Raw genomic sequence first — 12,346 nt, forward strand, 5'->3', positions numbered from 1 at the left:
GTACTTAGACCACCGCCCCCCATACCAGAGGGGCTTCAGTCGCTTGGCCTGCTTAATGGCAGCGCACGTCTCACAGTCACAAATAACCTGAGAGATACTGTCCATGGTTAGGTCCACCCCTCGGTCTCGTGCCCACTTATAGGTGGCATCTCTACCCTGGTGGCCTGAGGCATCGTGGGCCCATCGTGCTAAGAATAACTCTCCCTTATGCTCCCAGTCGAGATCTATCTTCAACTCCCCTATCTTTGCAGCCTGATGTACTTGCTGGTTGTTTTGCTGCTCTTCATTAGCTCTACTTCTGGGGACATGGGCATCTACATGGCGAACCTTCACAGGTAACTTCTCTAACCGGGTAGCGATATCCTTCCACTCTTCCGCAGCCCAAATTGGTTTTCCTCTGCGCTGCCAGCTGGCCTCCTTCCATCTCTTCAGCCATCCCCATAGAGCGTTGGCTGCCATCCAAGAATCGGTATACAAATAGAGCCTTGGCCACTTCTCTCTCTCTGCAATACCTAAGGCCAGTTGAATAGCTTTGATTTCAGCAAATTGACTGGATTCACCCTCTCCTTCAGTAGCCTCTGCAACCCGTCGAGTGGGACTCCATACAGCTGCTTTCCACCTCCGTTTCATCCCTATGACACGACAAGAACCATCAGTGAATAGGGCGTAACGTGTTTCTTCTTCTGGCAACTGATTGTATGGCGGAGCTTCCTCAACCCGGGTCACTGGCTCTGGCTCCTCATCTGCGACACTAAAGCTTTCACCTTCGGGCCAATTTGTAATTATTTCTAGAATCCCAGGGCGATTTAACTTCCCAATTCGAGCGCGCTGCGTATTGAGGGCAATCCACTTACTCCAAGTAGCACTGGTGGCATGGTGGGTAGAGGGAACCTTTCCTCTGAACATCCATCCCAGCACCGGTAGTCGGGGTGCGAGAAGGAGTTGTGCCTCTGTACCAATCACCTCCGAGGCAGCTTGGACTCCTTCATAGGCGGCCAAGATTTCCTTTTCTGTTGGAGTATAGTTATCTTCAGACCCCCTGTAGCTCCTACTCCAAAATCCCAATGGTCGGCCTCGGGTCTCGCCAGGTAGCTTTTGCCAAAGGCTCCAGGACAGACCATGGCTCCCGGCTGCAGAGTAGAGCACGTTCTTCACATCTGGTCCTGTCCTGACTGGACCAAGGGCTACAGCATGAGCGATCTCCTGCTTGATCTGGACGAAAGCTTGCTGCTGCTCAGGGCCCCAATGGAAGTCGTTCTTCTTGCGGGTAACCAAATAAAGGGGTCTCACAATCTGACTATACTCAGGGATGTGCATCCTCCAGAAACCTATAGCACCTAAGAAAGCCTGTGTCTCCTTCTTATCAGTTGGTGGGGACATAGCAGTGATTTTGTTAATAACATCCGCAGGAATCTGACGCCGTCCATCTTGCCACTTCACCCCCAAGAACTGAATTTCTCGGGCAGGTCCCTTGACTTTGCTCTTCTTAATGGCAAATCCGGCATCCAGGAGAATATGAATTATCTTCTCTCCTTTTTCGAACACTTCTATTGCCGTGTTCCCCCAAACAATGATATCATCAATATATTGTAAATGTTCTGGAGCCTCACCCTCTTCTAGTGCAGCCTGGATCAGTCCATGACAGATGGTAGGACTGTGTTTCCACCCCTGGGGCAATCGGTTCCAGGTATACTGCACTCCCCTCCATGTAAAAGCAAACTGAGGCCTGCATTCTGCTGCCAGAGGGATGGAGAAAAACGCGTTAGCTATATCAATGGTCGCGTACCACTTTGCTGCCTTGGACTCCAGCTCGTACTGCAGTTCCAGTATGTCCGGTACAGCCGCACTCAGTGGTGGAGTCACTTCATTCAAGGCACGATAGTCTACAGTCAATCTCCATTCTCCGTCAGATTTTTGCACGGGCCAGATAGGGCTGTTAAAGGGTGAGTGGGTTTTACTGACCACCCCTTGGCTCTCCAGCTCTCGAATCATCTTGTGGATGGGGATCACGGCATCTCGATTCGTCCGGTACTGCCTGCGATGCACTGTTGAGGTGGCAATTGGCACTCGCTGCTCCTCTACCTTCAAGAGTCCTACTGCAGATGGGTTCTCTGATAGTCCAGACAAGGTATTCAATTGTTTAATACCCTCTATCTCCACTGCAGCTATTCCAAAAGCCCACCTGAATCCCTTAGGATCTTTGTAGTAGCCATTCCGGAGGAAGTCTATGCCCAAAATACACGGAGCCTCTGGACCAGTCACAATCGGATGTTCCTGCCACTCCTTCCCAGTCAAGCTCACCTCAGCTTCCAACAAAGTCAACTGTTGTGATCCCCCCGTCACTCCAGCAATGGAAACAGGTTCTGTCCCCATGTGTTCCGATGGCATTAAGGTACATTGTGATCCAGTGTCAACCAATGCTTCATAGTCTTGTGGCTCTGATGTGCCAGGCCATCTGATCCACACCTTCCAAAAAACCCGGTTCTCCCGTGCCTCTTCCTGGCTGGAGGCAGGGCCCCTCTAAGCCAGATTGTCCTTCTTTCCTTGGGCATATGCCTTGGAAGTTCCTTCAAGGGGATCGGACATGTCATCGTCATCGTCATACTTAACATCTCGGCTACGAGCGACCGGAGCTGCTATCTTTTTGGTTATACTTTCTCTTTTCTTCAAATCACGCACCCGTTGTGCCAAAACAGCGGTGGGTTTTCCATCCCATCTCCTCATGTCTTCTCCAGACTCACGCAGGAAAAACCATAACTCAGCCCGTGGGATGTACCTTCTCTCCCCATCAAAGGAGCGCCGGCGTTGGACACCAGGGCTTCTAATTTGTACAGCTGAGATTTGAATAAGGTCCTCCTTAATCTCTTCCCGGAGTTTCTTATGATTCTCCTCTATTTTGTCTTCTAGTTTCTGCAGTCGGGTTTCCACTGCTGCAATTCTGGCATGAGTTGGGCCATGCACAGCATCTGCGTACGCTCGAAGCTTCTTTGCCATATCGAGCACAGTCTCATATGTATCATCTCGCTTCATTATTGCTAGGGCAGAAGCGTATTCAGGTGGCCCAAGTCGCACAAGTTTCCTCCACATTATCGGAGTGCATGGTACCAGGTCTGGATTCCTAGTTGTTGTGTCATCTGAGAAAATGAGCTCTGCGACCGCCATCTCTCTCAGGCGTTGGATCCCCTATTCTATGGTCTTCCACCGTGTCTGCTGCATATAGAGATCATCCGTACACAGGTACCGTTCTGCTACGCTTCTTAGGACCCGTTCCCAGAGGCTGTGAGGGTTAGCCCCCCTCATCACACCTTGATCGATGGCAGGATCATGTGACAGGGATCCCAAATGCCTCACTTCAGTACCATCCAAAATCGTAACCTCCCCTGCAGCATCCCAAAGGCGGACTAACCAACTAATAATAGATTCGTCAGGTTGTCGGCTGTAATCCTTTCTTAGGCCTCTGAGGTCCTTCAGAGAAAAGGAGTCAATATTGGCTCCAGATTCTGTGCCCCTTGATGTGGCCTCTGATTTTGGTGAGGGTCCTTCTTCTGCATCATCGTCATCATCCTCCACCTTCCGATCGGTCTTGCCTTTACACTTTCCACCTCTTGTATTAGCTGCAACAGCCATGGTTTGGGGCCTATTGTCTGATTCAGCTGCTAGCCTGGAGCCTGGGATGTTAGCTGCAGCCTGAGTCACTGGGATAGTAACTAACTTATCTCCCTGTTCCCTTTCTGCTATCTGCTGCTCCACAGTATCTAGCAGAGTATGGTAAACAAACGCCAAGGCCCAGCTCACTGCAGTAATCCTTTCTTCCTTAGTATTACCATGGCACTTCTCCCTCAAATACTTTGCCAGCTCGACTGGATTCTGAATTTGATCAGATGGAAAGTCCCAGTCTATAGGATCAGAAAATTCCTTTAAAGTCTGGCCCATATCCTCCCATTTCCCACTCCAGTCAAGATTTTTCCTGCTTTGTTTTACTCCTGAATCAGGAGTCTCTCTAACCCCTCTAGAAATCTCAGCTTACATTTTATATACACTCCAGACAGTATAGACAAGGCTTAATAAATTAAATGCCAGAAAGATGGTTTCTTTCAAACTCAGGGGAAAGTCAGTATTTTCTAATAGAGATGTCAACAATTTGTAGGAGAAGAAGGAAGACAAAGGCTGAAAAGCCCCTTCCTCTTCTTCTCCCCAAACAAACTGAGTACACAGCCATGACAACAATCCATACATTCCTGAAATAAAGTCCAGCATTGTTATCCGACACATCATCACACATAAGGCCAGCACAATGATTATTCTGGTTAGTGCCCCCCGCTTACAAAAGCTACTTATTAGGGACAACATCAGAGCTATTTTGGGGTAAGGAAATAACCCTAGGGACCACAAAGGTATTAAAACTTCAAAAGCCCCTAGGGACCAGAAAAACCGGCAAGCTTCCACTCCAAATGACATTATGAATCACCAATATGCCCACAAAACAACCAAAACCAAAATATTATTGTTATAGGTTTTTTTCCCACTCTTTTTGGCCTCCGACTTTCCCGGCCAACGCACCAAAAAGTATACTGTCCTAGTTTAGGACAAATTAGGGGGAAATCTCAAAAAGGGAGCCCCCCCCCAAACAGAACAAACCTCCAACCACCCCTCCCCCAACACCGGGTTCGGGAAGGAATTCCTCGGAGGAGCAAAGTGGAAAACAAAACCTATTTATTTACAAATAACAAAAAGAACACTCCCCAACACAAGAAAAGAAAAGGGACCAGACTGTGTTGTGAGGGCGCCGAGCTTCTGTCGCAGGCTTCGGGTGTCCTGGAGCTCTCAGGCCAGATCCGGAGCCGGTCCAGTATCTTCAGGGGAGGGTAAGAAAGAGAGAACAAAAGAAAAGGGAAAAAAAGAAAAAAAACCAGCGCAAAAAAAAAGCAGAAAGCAAGCAAGCAAGCAAGTGGCTAGCCAAGCCAAGCAGCAAAAGCCCAAAGCAAAAGTGCCTGGGCACACCCCACACCCCCCCCCCCCCTTCCCCATCCGGCCACAGCAAGATGGCCGGGGTGGGGGGGGTGGAAGGCACAGCTGCCAGACACAACACACGATATGGGGATAAAGGCTGAAGGCTGTCACCCCACGACAACTTTTTACTAACAACTTAAATACCACTTTTCTTTCAACTACTTACACCCAAAAAAACCCCTTTTTCTCACACTGCTTGTCAATACAATCCACCTCCCTCCAAGGAGATATGGTAAGGCTTAAAATGCACAATCGACATTACCTATACTTGCATTCATCTACATTCACTCACTTTTATTTCTCATTCACTTTCACATATTCCTTCACACTCTCAAGACAGAAAGTGGATCCTTATTGCTAGAAAATCACAGGTCCTTGTGGCCCCCTCTTTCGCTCTGGGGTTGACCTCCAGGTCTCAGTGTCACCAGGCCCCCGAGAAGGGCCTGACTCTGCTGCCTCTGGCGTCCGTTCCCCTGTGAGGCTGTCTGCATGTCCTTCACACTCTTCAGCTACGGCCCCCTCACACACCCAGGGAACGCCAGCTTGGTTCGCAGGTCACTCACTCCTCTTCGGCCCAGAAGCCCCCACCTACCCGGGAGCTACAGCCTGGTGTGCAGGTCACTCACTCCTCTTTCCACTGCCTCCCCCTTCCCACCTGCCTGGGAAGTTGAGGCTGACTTTGTGTGGGTCTCACTCACACACACCACAAAACAACAATAAGGTACCTTTTACTTTCACATCACCTATTACAAGTTTAGGTGTTACTGGCCAGTCTCGGTGCTATTGGATATCCCTCAACCCAGCTGTGTTATCCAAGCCAAAATGCTCTTGGGCAATTTTTCCCTCAATCCTGCCATGTTGTCCAACCACAGATGCTCTCGGGTAGTTTTCCCTCAGTCCTGCCATGTTGTCCAACCCCAGATGCTCTTGGGTATTTTTCCCTAAATTCAGCTGTGTTGTTCAACCCCAGATGCTCTTGGGCATTTTCTGTCCCTCAACCCAGCGGTGTGGTACAACTACAGATGCTCTTGGGCATTTAATTTGTTTTGCTGTGTTGTCCAACCCTGGATGTTCTTGGGCATTTTTTATCCCTCAATCTGGCTGTGTTGTTCAACCCTGGATCTTGTTGGGCAAAAATTTTTCCCTCAGTCTAGCTGTGTTGTCCAACCCCGGATGCTGTTGGGTAAAATTTTAATCCCTCAATCTAGTTGTGTTGTCCCACCCTGAGTGTTCTTGGGCATATCCTCACTCCGACAGAATTCTGCTCAACCCTGCTCTTGGATGCTCTTAGAATATAAATCCCTCAACCCAGCAGGTTTTAGGGGCCCCTCCTGTCCCGTTTCCTAGTGGATTGGGTGAGGAAACCTTGCTCCCTACCTCCGAGGGGTCCAACCCCTCCCTGAGACCCAGTCCCAGTCACCCCGGGGGGTTCTTTCACTCTCTTATCACTCGCTTTGTCTCTTTACTGGCCGTTTTTCTCGCGAAAAGAGGAAAACGCAGCATGGGAGACTCCTCACTCACTTGGCAGGTCTGGGACAACCAGCCTGCCTCTCATTCACACACATTCATCCCCTCCCTGTACCTGCCCCCCGCCCGAGAAATACTTACCAATCCTTTTTCCTTCCCGGGTTCTTCGTGCGCACTACTACACTTAGGGGACCAATTACCGCAGTTGTAGGGAGCCTTCTTTTTCCTTCTCTCTGTTATATTGCCTCCTTTTGTCCACAGATCGTAACCTGCGTCTGTCGGTCACTTCAGGGGAAACAAAGCGAGGCTGCCAAATAGGGCAGGGCGTGCCTTCCCCACTCTGACTCTCCTAAAGCACAGGCAGCGAGGTGTTAGCAACCATCCTCTGCTACCAAATTGTGAAGAACGCCAATCGGTTGTTTTCAAAATTTAAAAGTAAAAAATATGGTTATAAAAATAGTAACACAATTAGAGTAATAGCAATTTGGACAAATTGAATTAGGACAATACGAGATAATAAAAACAAAGAATTATGGACGTCCGGGTACCTTTTTCTGGGCATCACGAGCCCAAAAAAGACCCCTGCTAACAAAGGACTAACCATTAAGAACAATAGCCCGTTGCATATTCATACACTTCATACATGATGCATAAATTCCATTCAAACACAGGATTCTGTCTGGTCAGTGTCAGCTTCTTCCTTCTAATCCTAACAGCGCCTCCAAGGTGGGAAGAAGTTCATTTCTTCTGATAAGAAGGCAATAAATTCCCTTTCTCTGAAAGATTTAGGTGTCCTGTGGCTGCTATCTCGCTGCAAGCCCTTTCTGTTAAACAAAGCATCTTACATAGCATAGTTTCTGTTTTAACAATTTTTATAACCTAAAACTATATTTAACATAGTACTTAAGAGAATTAATACAGCATTTCTTTCTAACACAACACATATAATATTCATTTTAATATTTGCAAAAAGCCAATCATAAAATACATGCATTTTTCACAGGGGGGTTTCAGGTAGCTCTGGGGTGAATTTTGGAGGGAAATGGGGGGGTCTGAGAGTCCTGGGGAGTTTTGGGGGTCTTGGGGAGGGTTTGGGGGTCCAGGGTGATTCTAGGCCAACCCTGGGGGACTCTGGGGGGTTTGGGGTTCCTGGAGAGGTCTCGGGGGAGAATTGGGGGTCCCGGGGGGTCCCAGGCCCACCCTGAACCAAGGTCTGGGGGTTTCAGGGGGAGGGGGCACAGCAGGGGTTCCTCCCCCCCTCCCCCCCCCGTTTTTGGAGGGTCTCCCATGGTGCCCCCTCCCCAAAAAGCTCTGAGGGCCCCCTGAAGTGGCTGCTGTTCCACCGGCCGGTGCCCCCTGATCCAGGACAGCCCCACTGAGTCTGGCAGGTTCTGGGGGGATTTGTGGGGATTTTGGGGTTTTGCGAGGCTGTTTGAGAATTTCAGGGTGGCTTTTTTGGGCTTTGGGGGATTTTGTTAGGAATTTAAGGGGAATTATTGGGGGTTTTTGGGAGAATTATTGGGTTTAGAGATGCTTATGTGATTTTGGGGGGTTTTGTTGATTTGGGGGGTTTTGGATTTGGGGTGTTTTGTTGGGGTTGTGGGGGTTTTGGGGGGGAATTTATTGAAATTTTTGGGAGTTTTATAAAATTTTGGTGAGTTCCACTGGGATTTTTGGTGTATCTCTGGAGTTTTTGAGGGTTTTCTTATATTAGTCCAGTCCATTCCAGTATGATCCAAAGATGGCCCCACTGTGCTCCCAGTCCCTGCCAGTAAGAGCCAGTTGTGCTCCACATGGTTCCAGTTGCTCTCTTTCACCCTCATTTGTTCCAGTCCCTCCCATTACACCCTCCCAGTATGTCCCAGTATAGCCCAGTTCCCTCCAGCATGTTCCCAGACACTCCCAGTTGCTCCCAGTTGGGTTTTTTGGGGGATGTTTGGAGAATGAAGCAGTCCAAGGCTGAGCGGAAAAGGCCCCTTGGGGGGACATCGGCGGGTGCTGGTGGCGGCTGCCGGCAGAGGCAGCCTGGAGGAGCAGAGCCCTGTGTGCCGCAGGAGCCCAAAGTGGGGAGCCCAGAAAGGGGGGAGCGCCGCCATGGGCGGGAGCCTCAAGAGCCTGGAGAGGGGCAGGGGGGACTCCTTGGAGCCGCTGCAGCCCCGAGCAGAGAATGAGGGGAGAAGGGAGCCCGGGAGCCCAAACAGCCCCGGCATCCCGAAATGGGGAGAGCGAAGAGGGGGGAGCTTTTGGGATCGCTGGGACTGCCAGCAGCCTTGGCAGGGCGGGCACCGAGGAGAAGGGGGACCCCCAATCTAAGTGTGACCCCCTGCAGCTGGGACAGGGGGGAACCCTTGAACACCCAAGGGGAGGGACCAGGGACAGGGAACTCCTGGGAGGCTTTTCCAGGGCTGAATCTGGGTGTTTGGAAGGTTTTTGTGAAGTACAGATGGCCGGTGACTGGTAGAGATGGACTTGGGCAGAGGGACCTTCAAACTCAATATGCTCATCCCTTGTTTTCCCCAAACCAGGATTTCCCATTGCCAACCCCTGGGAGTCTGTGAGGAAGATGCCCTGGGACACTGAAGCAGGTGAGGAGGAAGTCAGTGCCCCTTTCCCCTCTGTGCTGCTCCGTAGCCCAGCCCAGTATGGCCCTGGCTGCAGCTCAGCCCTGCGGGGAATCTCCTTGCCCTTGCCTGTGGCACAGACGCAAATCCCATCCTGTCCTTGTCCTTCCTCCCCCAGAGCAGGAGCTGAGCATGGAGAGCAGGGGGAACAAATGCCCGCAGCAGAACCTGGTGGAAGAAGCCATTTTGAGCGGCTCCATGGCGCAGGAAGCCAACGGGGAGGAAAAGCGCCGGAGATGCCGCACGAGGAGGGGCTGCAAATGCAGCTGGCAGGGATCTGAGGAGGAAAGAGCCAGCCTGGGCTGGGAAGGCGGCCAGAGATCAAGCCAGAGCTCTGAGCTGGTGCTCCATGAACAGCTCCATGATGGGGAGAAGCCCCACACATGTGTGGAGTGTGGGAAGAGCTTCAGGTGGAACTATAAGCTCATTGAGCACCAGAGGACCCACACTGGGGAATGGCCGTTCGAGTGTGGGGAGTGTGGGATGAGCTTCAGCCGGAGCTCCCACTTGACCAGCCACCAGAGGACCCACACTGGGGAGAGGCCCTACGAGTGTAGGGAGTGTGGACAGAGCTTCAGGCAGAGCTCCAGCCTGATCAGCCACCAGAGAACCCACACTGGGGAACAGCCCCATGAGTGTGGGGAGTGTGGGAAGAGCTTCAGCGGGAGCTCTGACCTGATCAAGCACCAGAGGATCCACACTGGGGAACGACCCTACGAGTATGGGGAATGTGGGAAGAGCTTTAGGGACCATGACACCCTGATCAGGCACCAAAAGATCCACACTAGGGAGAGGCCTTACGAGTGTTCCGAGTGTGGGAATAGATTTTGGTTCAACTCCCATCTCCTCCTGCACAATCTGAGTCACACAGAGGAGAGGGCCCTCTTCTGCCCTGAGTGTGGGAAGGGATTTAAGTACAACTGCCAACTCATCACCCACCGGCGCATCCACACAGGGGAGAGACCCTACAAGTGTAGAGAATGTGGGAAGAGCTTCTCACAGAGCTCTCATTTGACCCGACACCAATACAGCCACCGATAAGGGAAGCCCTGCTAGTGCCCTGAGTGCAGGAAGAGCTTCGTGCTCTGCTCCAGCTCCATCCCCCACTGGAGGAGGCACTTGGGGCACAGCCCTGGTGACCCACTTTCCCTGTGATCCATGTTGGGAACACACCTGGCTTCTTATTCTTTTGGTTTGGCCTTAATTTTCTTGTCTTTTCCATCTCTTTGCAGTCCAAAAGTGAAGAGGGATCAATCTTTCACCTCAAAACCACTCAAATCATACTGAAAACAGGTCAATCTTAACACAAAAGGGCTCAATCCTACCTCAAATTGCTTGTTCCCACCTCAAAATCTCAATCCTATGCCAAACTCACTCCATTCCACAGGTACCAGGGTGAGATGGGGTTGGAAGGAGATGGGAGAAATGGGATCCCAATTTGGGAGCGATAGGATGGGATGGGAGCGTAGGAGCGATTGGACGGGGATTGTGTGGGGCAGGGTGTGTGGGATGTATTTGATAGCAAATAAAACTCTCAGACTTACTGCTTTCTCTCCCGTTCATGTTCAGTCCGTTGCAGTTCTGTTTGCAGAGCGCCCCCTCACAGTTGCCGCCCTTGGCCTGAGCCTGCCCCTTTTCCCTCAGGGTTCCCGCCCTTTCCCTGCCCCCTTTCCCCTCATGGTTCCACCCTTTCCCTGTCCCCTTTCTCCTCACGGTTCCGCCCTTTCCCTGCCCCTTTTCCCCTCATGGTTCCACCCTTTCCCTGTCCCCTTTCCCCTCACGGTTCGACCTTCGGGAACAGGGGAGGAGGAGGAGGAAGAGGCTGAGCGGCAGCAGAAGCAGCTGGAGAAGGGGAGAGGGAACCCTGGAGTCGCCGCAGCCCTGGGAGCATCACCCCCCATCCTGCAGGTGCCCGGGGAAGGGGGAGCTCGGCCCAAACCTGCTGGGGGGTGCCTGGGTTTGGGATTTTTTTCAGGGGAAGTTTGGAGCTGGCAGGGCTCCAAAGCCGAGCCACAGATGGCCCTCGGGGGGACATCCGGGTTCCCCAGGAGGTGTTTTTGGAGGGTCCCAGGGCCAGCAGTGGCTGCTCCCAGTATGAGCCCAGTCCCTCCCAGTCATTCCCTATGATGATGCAATTTGATCCCAGCACAGTCCCAGTTCTTCCCAATTTCATCTAGTGTGTTCCCAGTTCTCCCAGTTGTCCCTAGCATAGTCCTAGGCACTCCCAGTATGATCCCAGTCTCTCCCACCAGGTCCCTAGTCCTTCCCACTTGCCCCCAGCGTGTTTCCAGTTCCCCCAGCACATTCCCAGTGGCTCCTAGTCTGGTCCCAGTCACCACCCATATGGGCTCAGACACTCCCAGTATATCCCAGTTGCCCTGAACATTCTCATAGTCATTGCCAGGCACTCCCAGTTACCTTAGGGTGGTTCACTTGCCCCCTGTTTTATCCCAGTTGCTCCCAGTTCCTCTAATTATGTCCCCTGTTGGCTCCCAGCATGGGCCTGGTAACTCCCAGTAACCCCCAGTCAGGGTCCAATCACACCCACTCTGATCCCAGTATGATTGTAGCCACTCCCAGTATGATCCCAGTCACTTGCAGTCTAATTCCAGTTGCTCTCAGACACTCCCAGTACGATTTCAGTGCCCCCAGTGTTATCCCAGTTGCTCCCTGTCAATGCCAGCATGACCCCAGTAGCCTCCAGTATGATCCTAGTGTCTCCCTGTCTCTCCTAGTTTATCCCAGTTGCTTCCAGCTTGTTCTCAGTCACTCCCACTTCTTCCCAGTTGCTTTCAGCATCATTCCAGTTGCTCCCAGTCAATCCCTCCATCATTCCAGTCCCTCTCAGAGTCATCCCAGTTGGTCCTAGCATGGGCCCAGCTGTTCCCAGTGTGCTTCCATCACTCCCCTATGGTTACAGACACTCCCAGTATGGTCCCAATTGAACTCAGTTGTCCCTGGTATAGTCCCAGTCACTCCCCATATGATCCCAGTCCCTCCCAGCATGGTCTCACTCACTGCCAGTTACCTGCAGTGTGGTCCCAGTTCTCCTCAGCATGGTCCTGGTTGTTCCTGTGTGGTTCCAGTCATCTCAGTATGGTTACATATTGAGAGTTTTTGCAGATTGAGGAGTTTTTGTTAGACAATGCCCATATTCAGCCAAAGCACAATCCAGCCTGCTTGTACTAATGGACAATGGACACATGCACAAACAATGAATAATGGACATATTCAGAAATTGGGTTGGT

At 51.4% G+C, this 12,346-nt stretch overlaps 1 protein-coding gene across 1 annotated transcript in view; it reads left to right on the top strand.

Annotated features, from left to right (window-relative positions):
- LOC141731339 (uncharacterized) overlaps nucleotides 1-12,346 on the top strand; it is a 796,170-nt gene that overhangs the window by 200,458 nt on the left and 583,366 nt on the right. The window contains exon 8 of the mRNA XM_074555958.1: nucleotides 9,451-10,101. Coding sequence (XP_074412059.1) covers nucleotides 9,451-10,101 — 651 coding nt within the window. The remainder of the gene's footprint in view (nucleotides 1-9,450; nucleotides 10,102-12,346) is intronic.

The sequence above is a fragment of the Zonotrichia albicollis genome, chromosome 20 (assembly GCF_047830755.1).
Source record: "Zonotrichia albicollis isolate bZonAlb1 chromosome 20, bZonAlb1.hap1, whole genome shotgun sequence".
NCBI classification, from domain to species: Eukaryota; Metazoa; Chordata; class Aves; order Passeriformes; family Passerellidae; genus Zonotrichia; species Zonotrichia albicollis.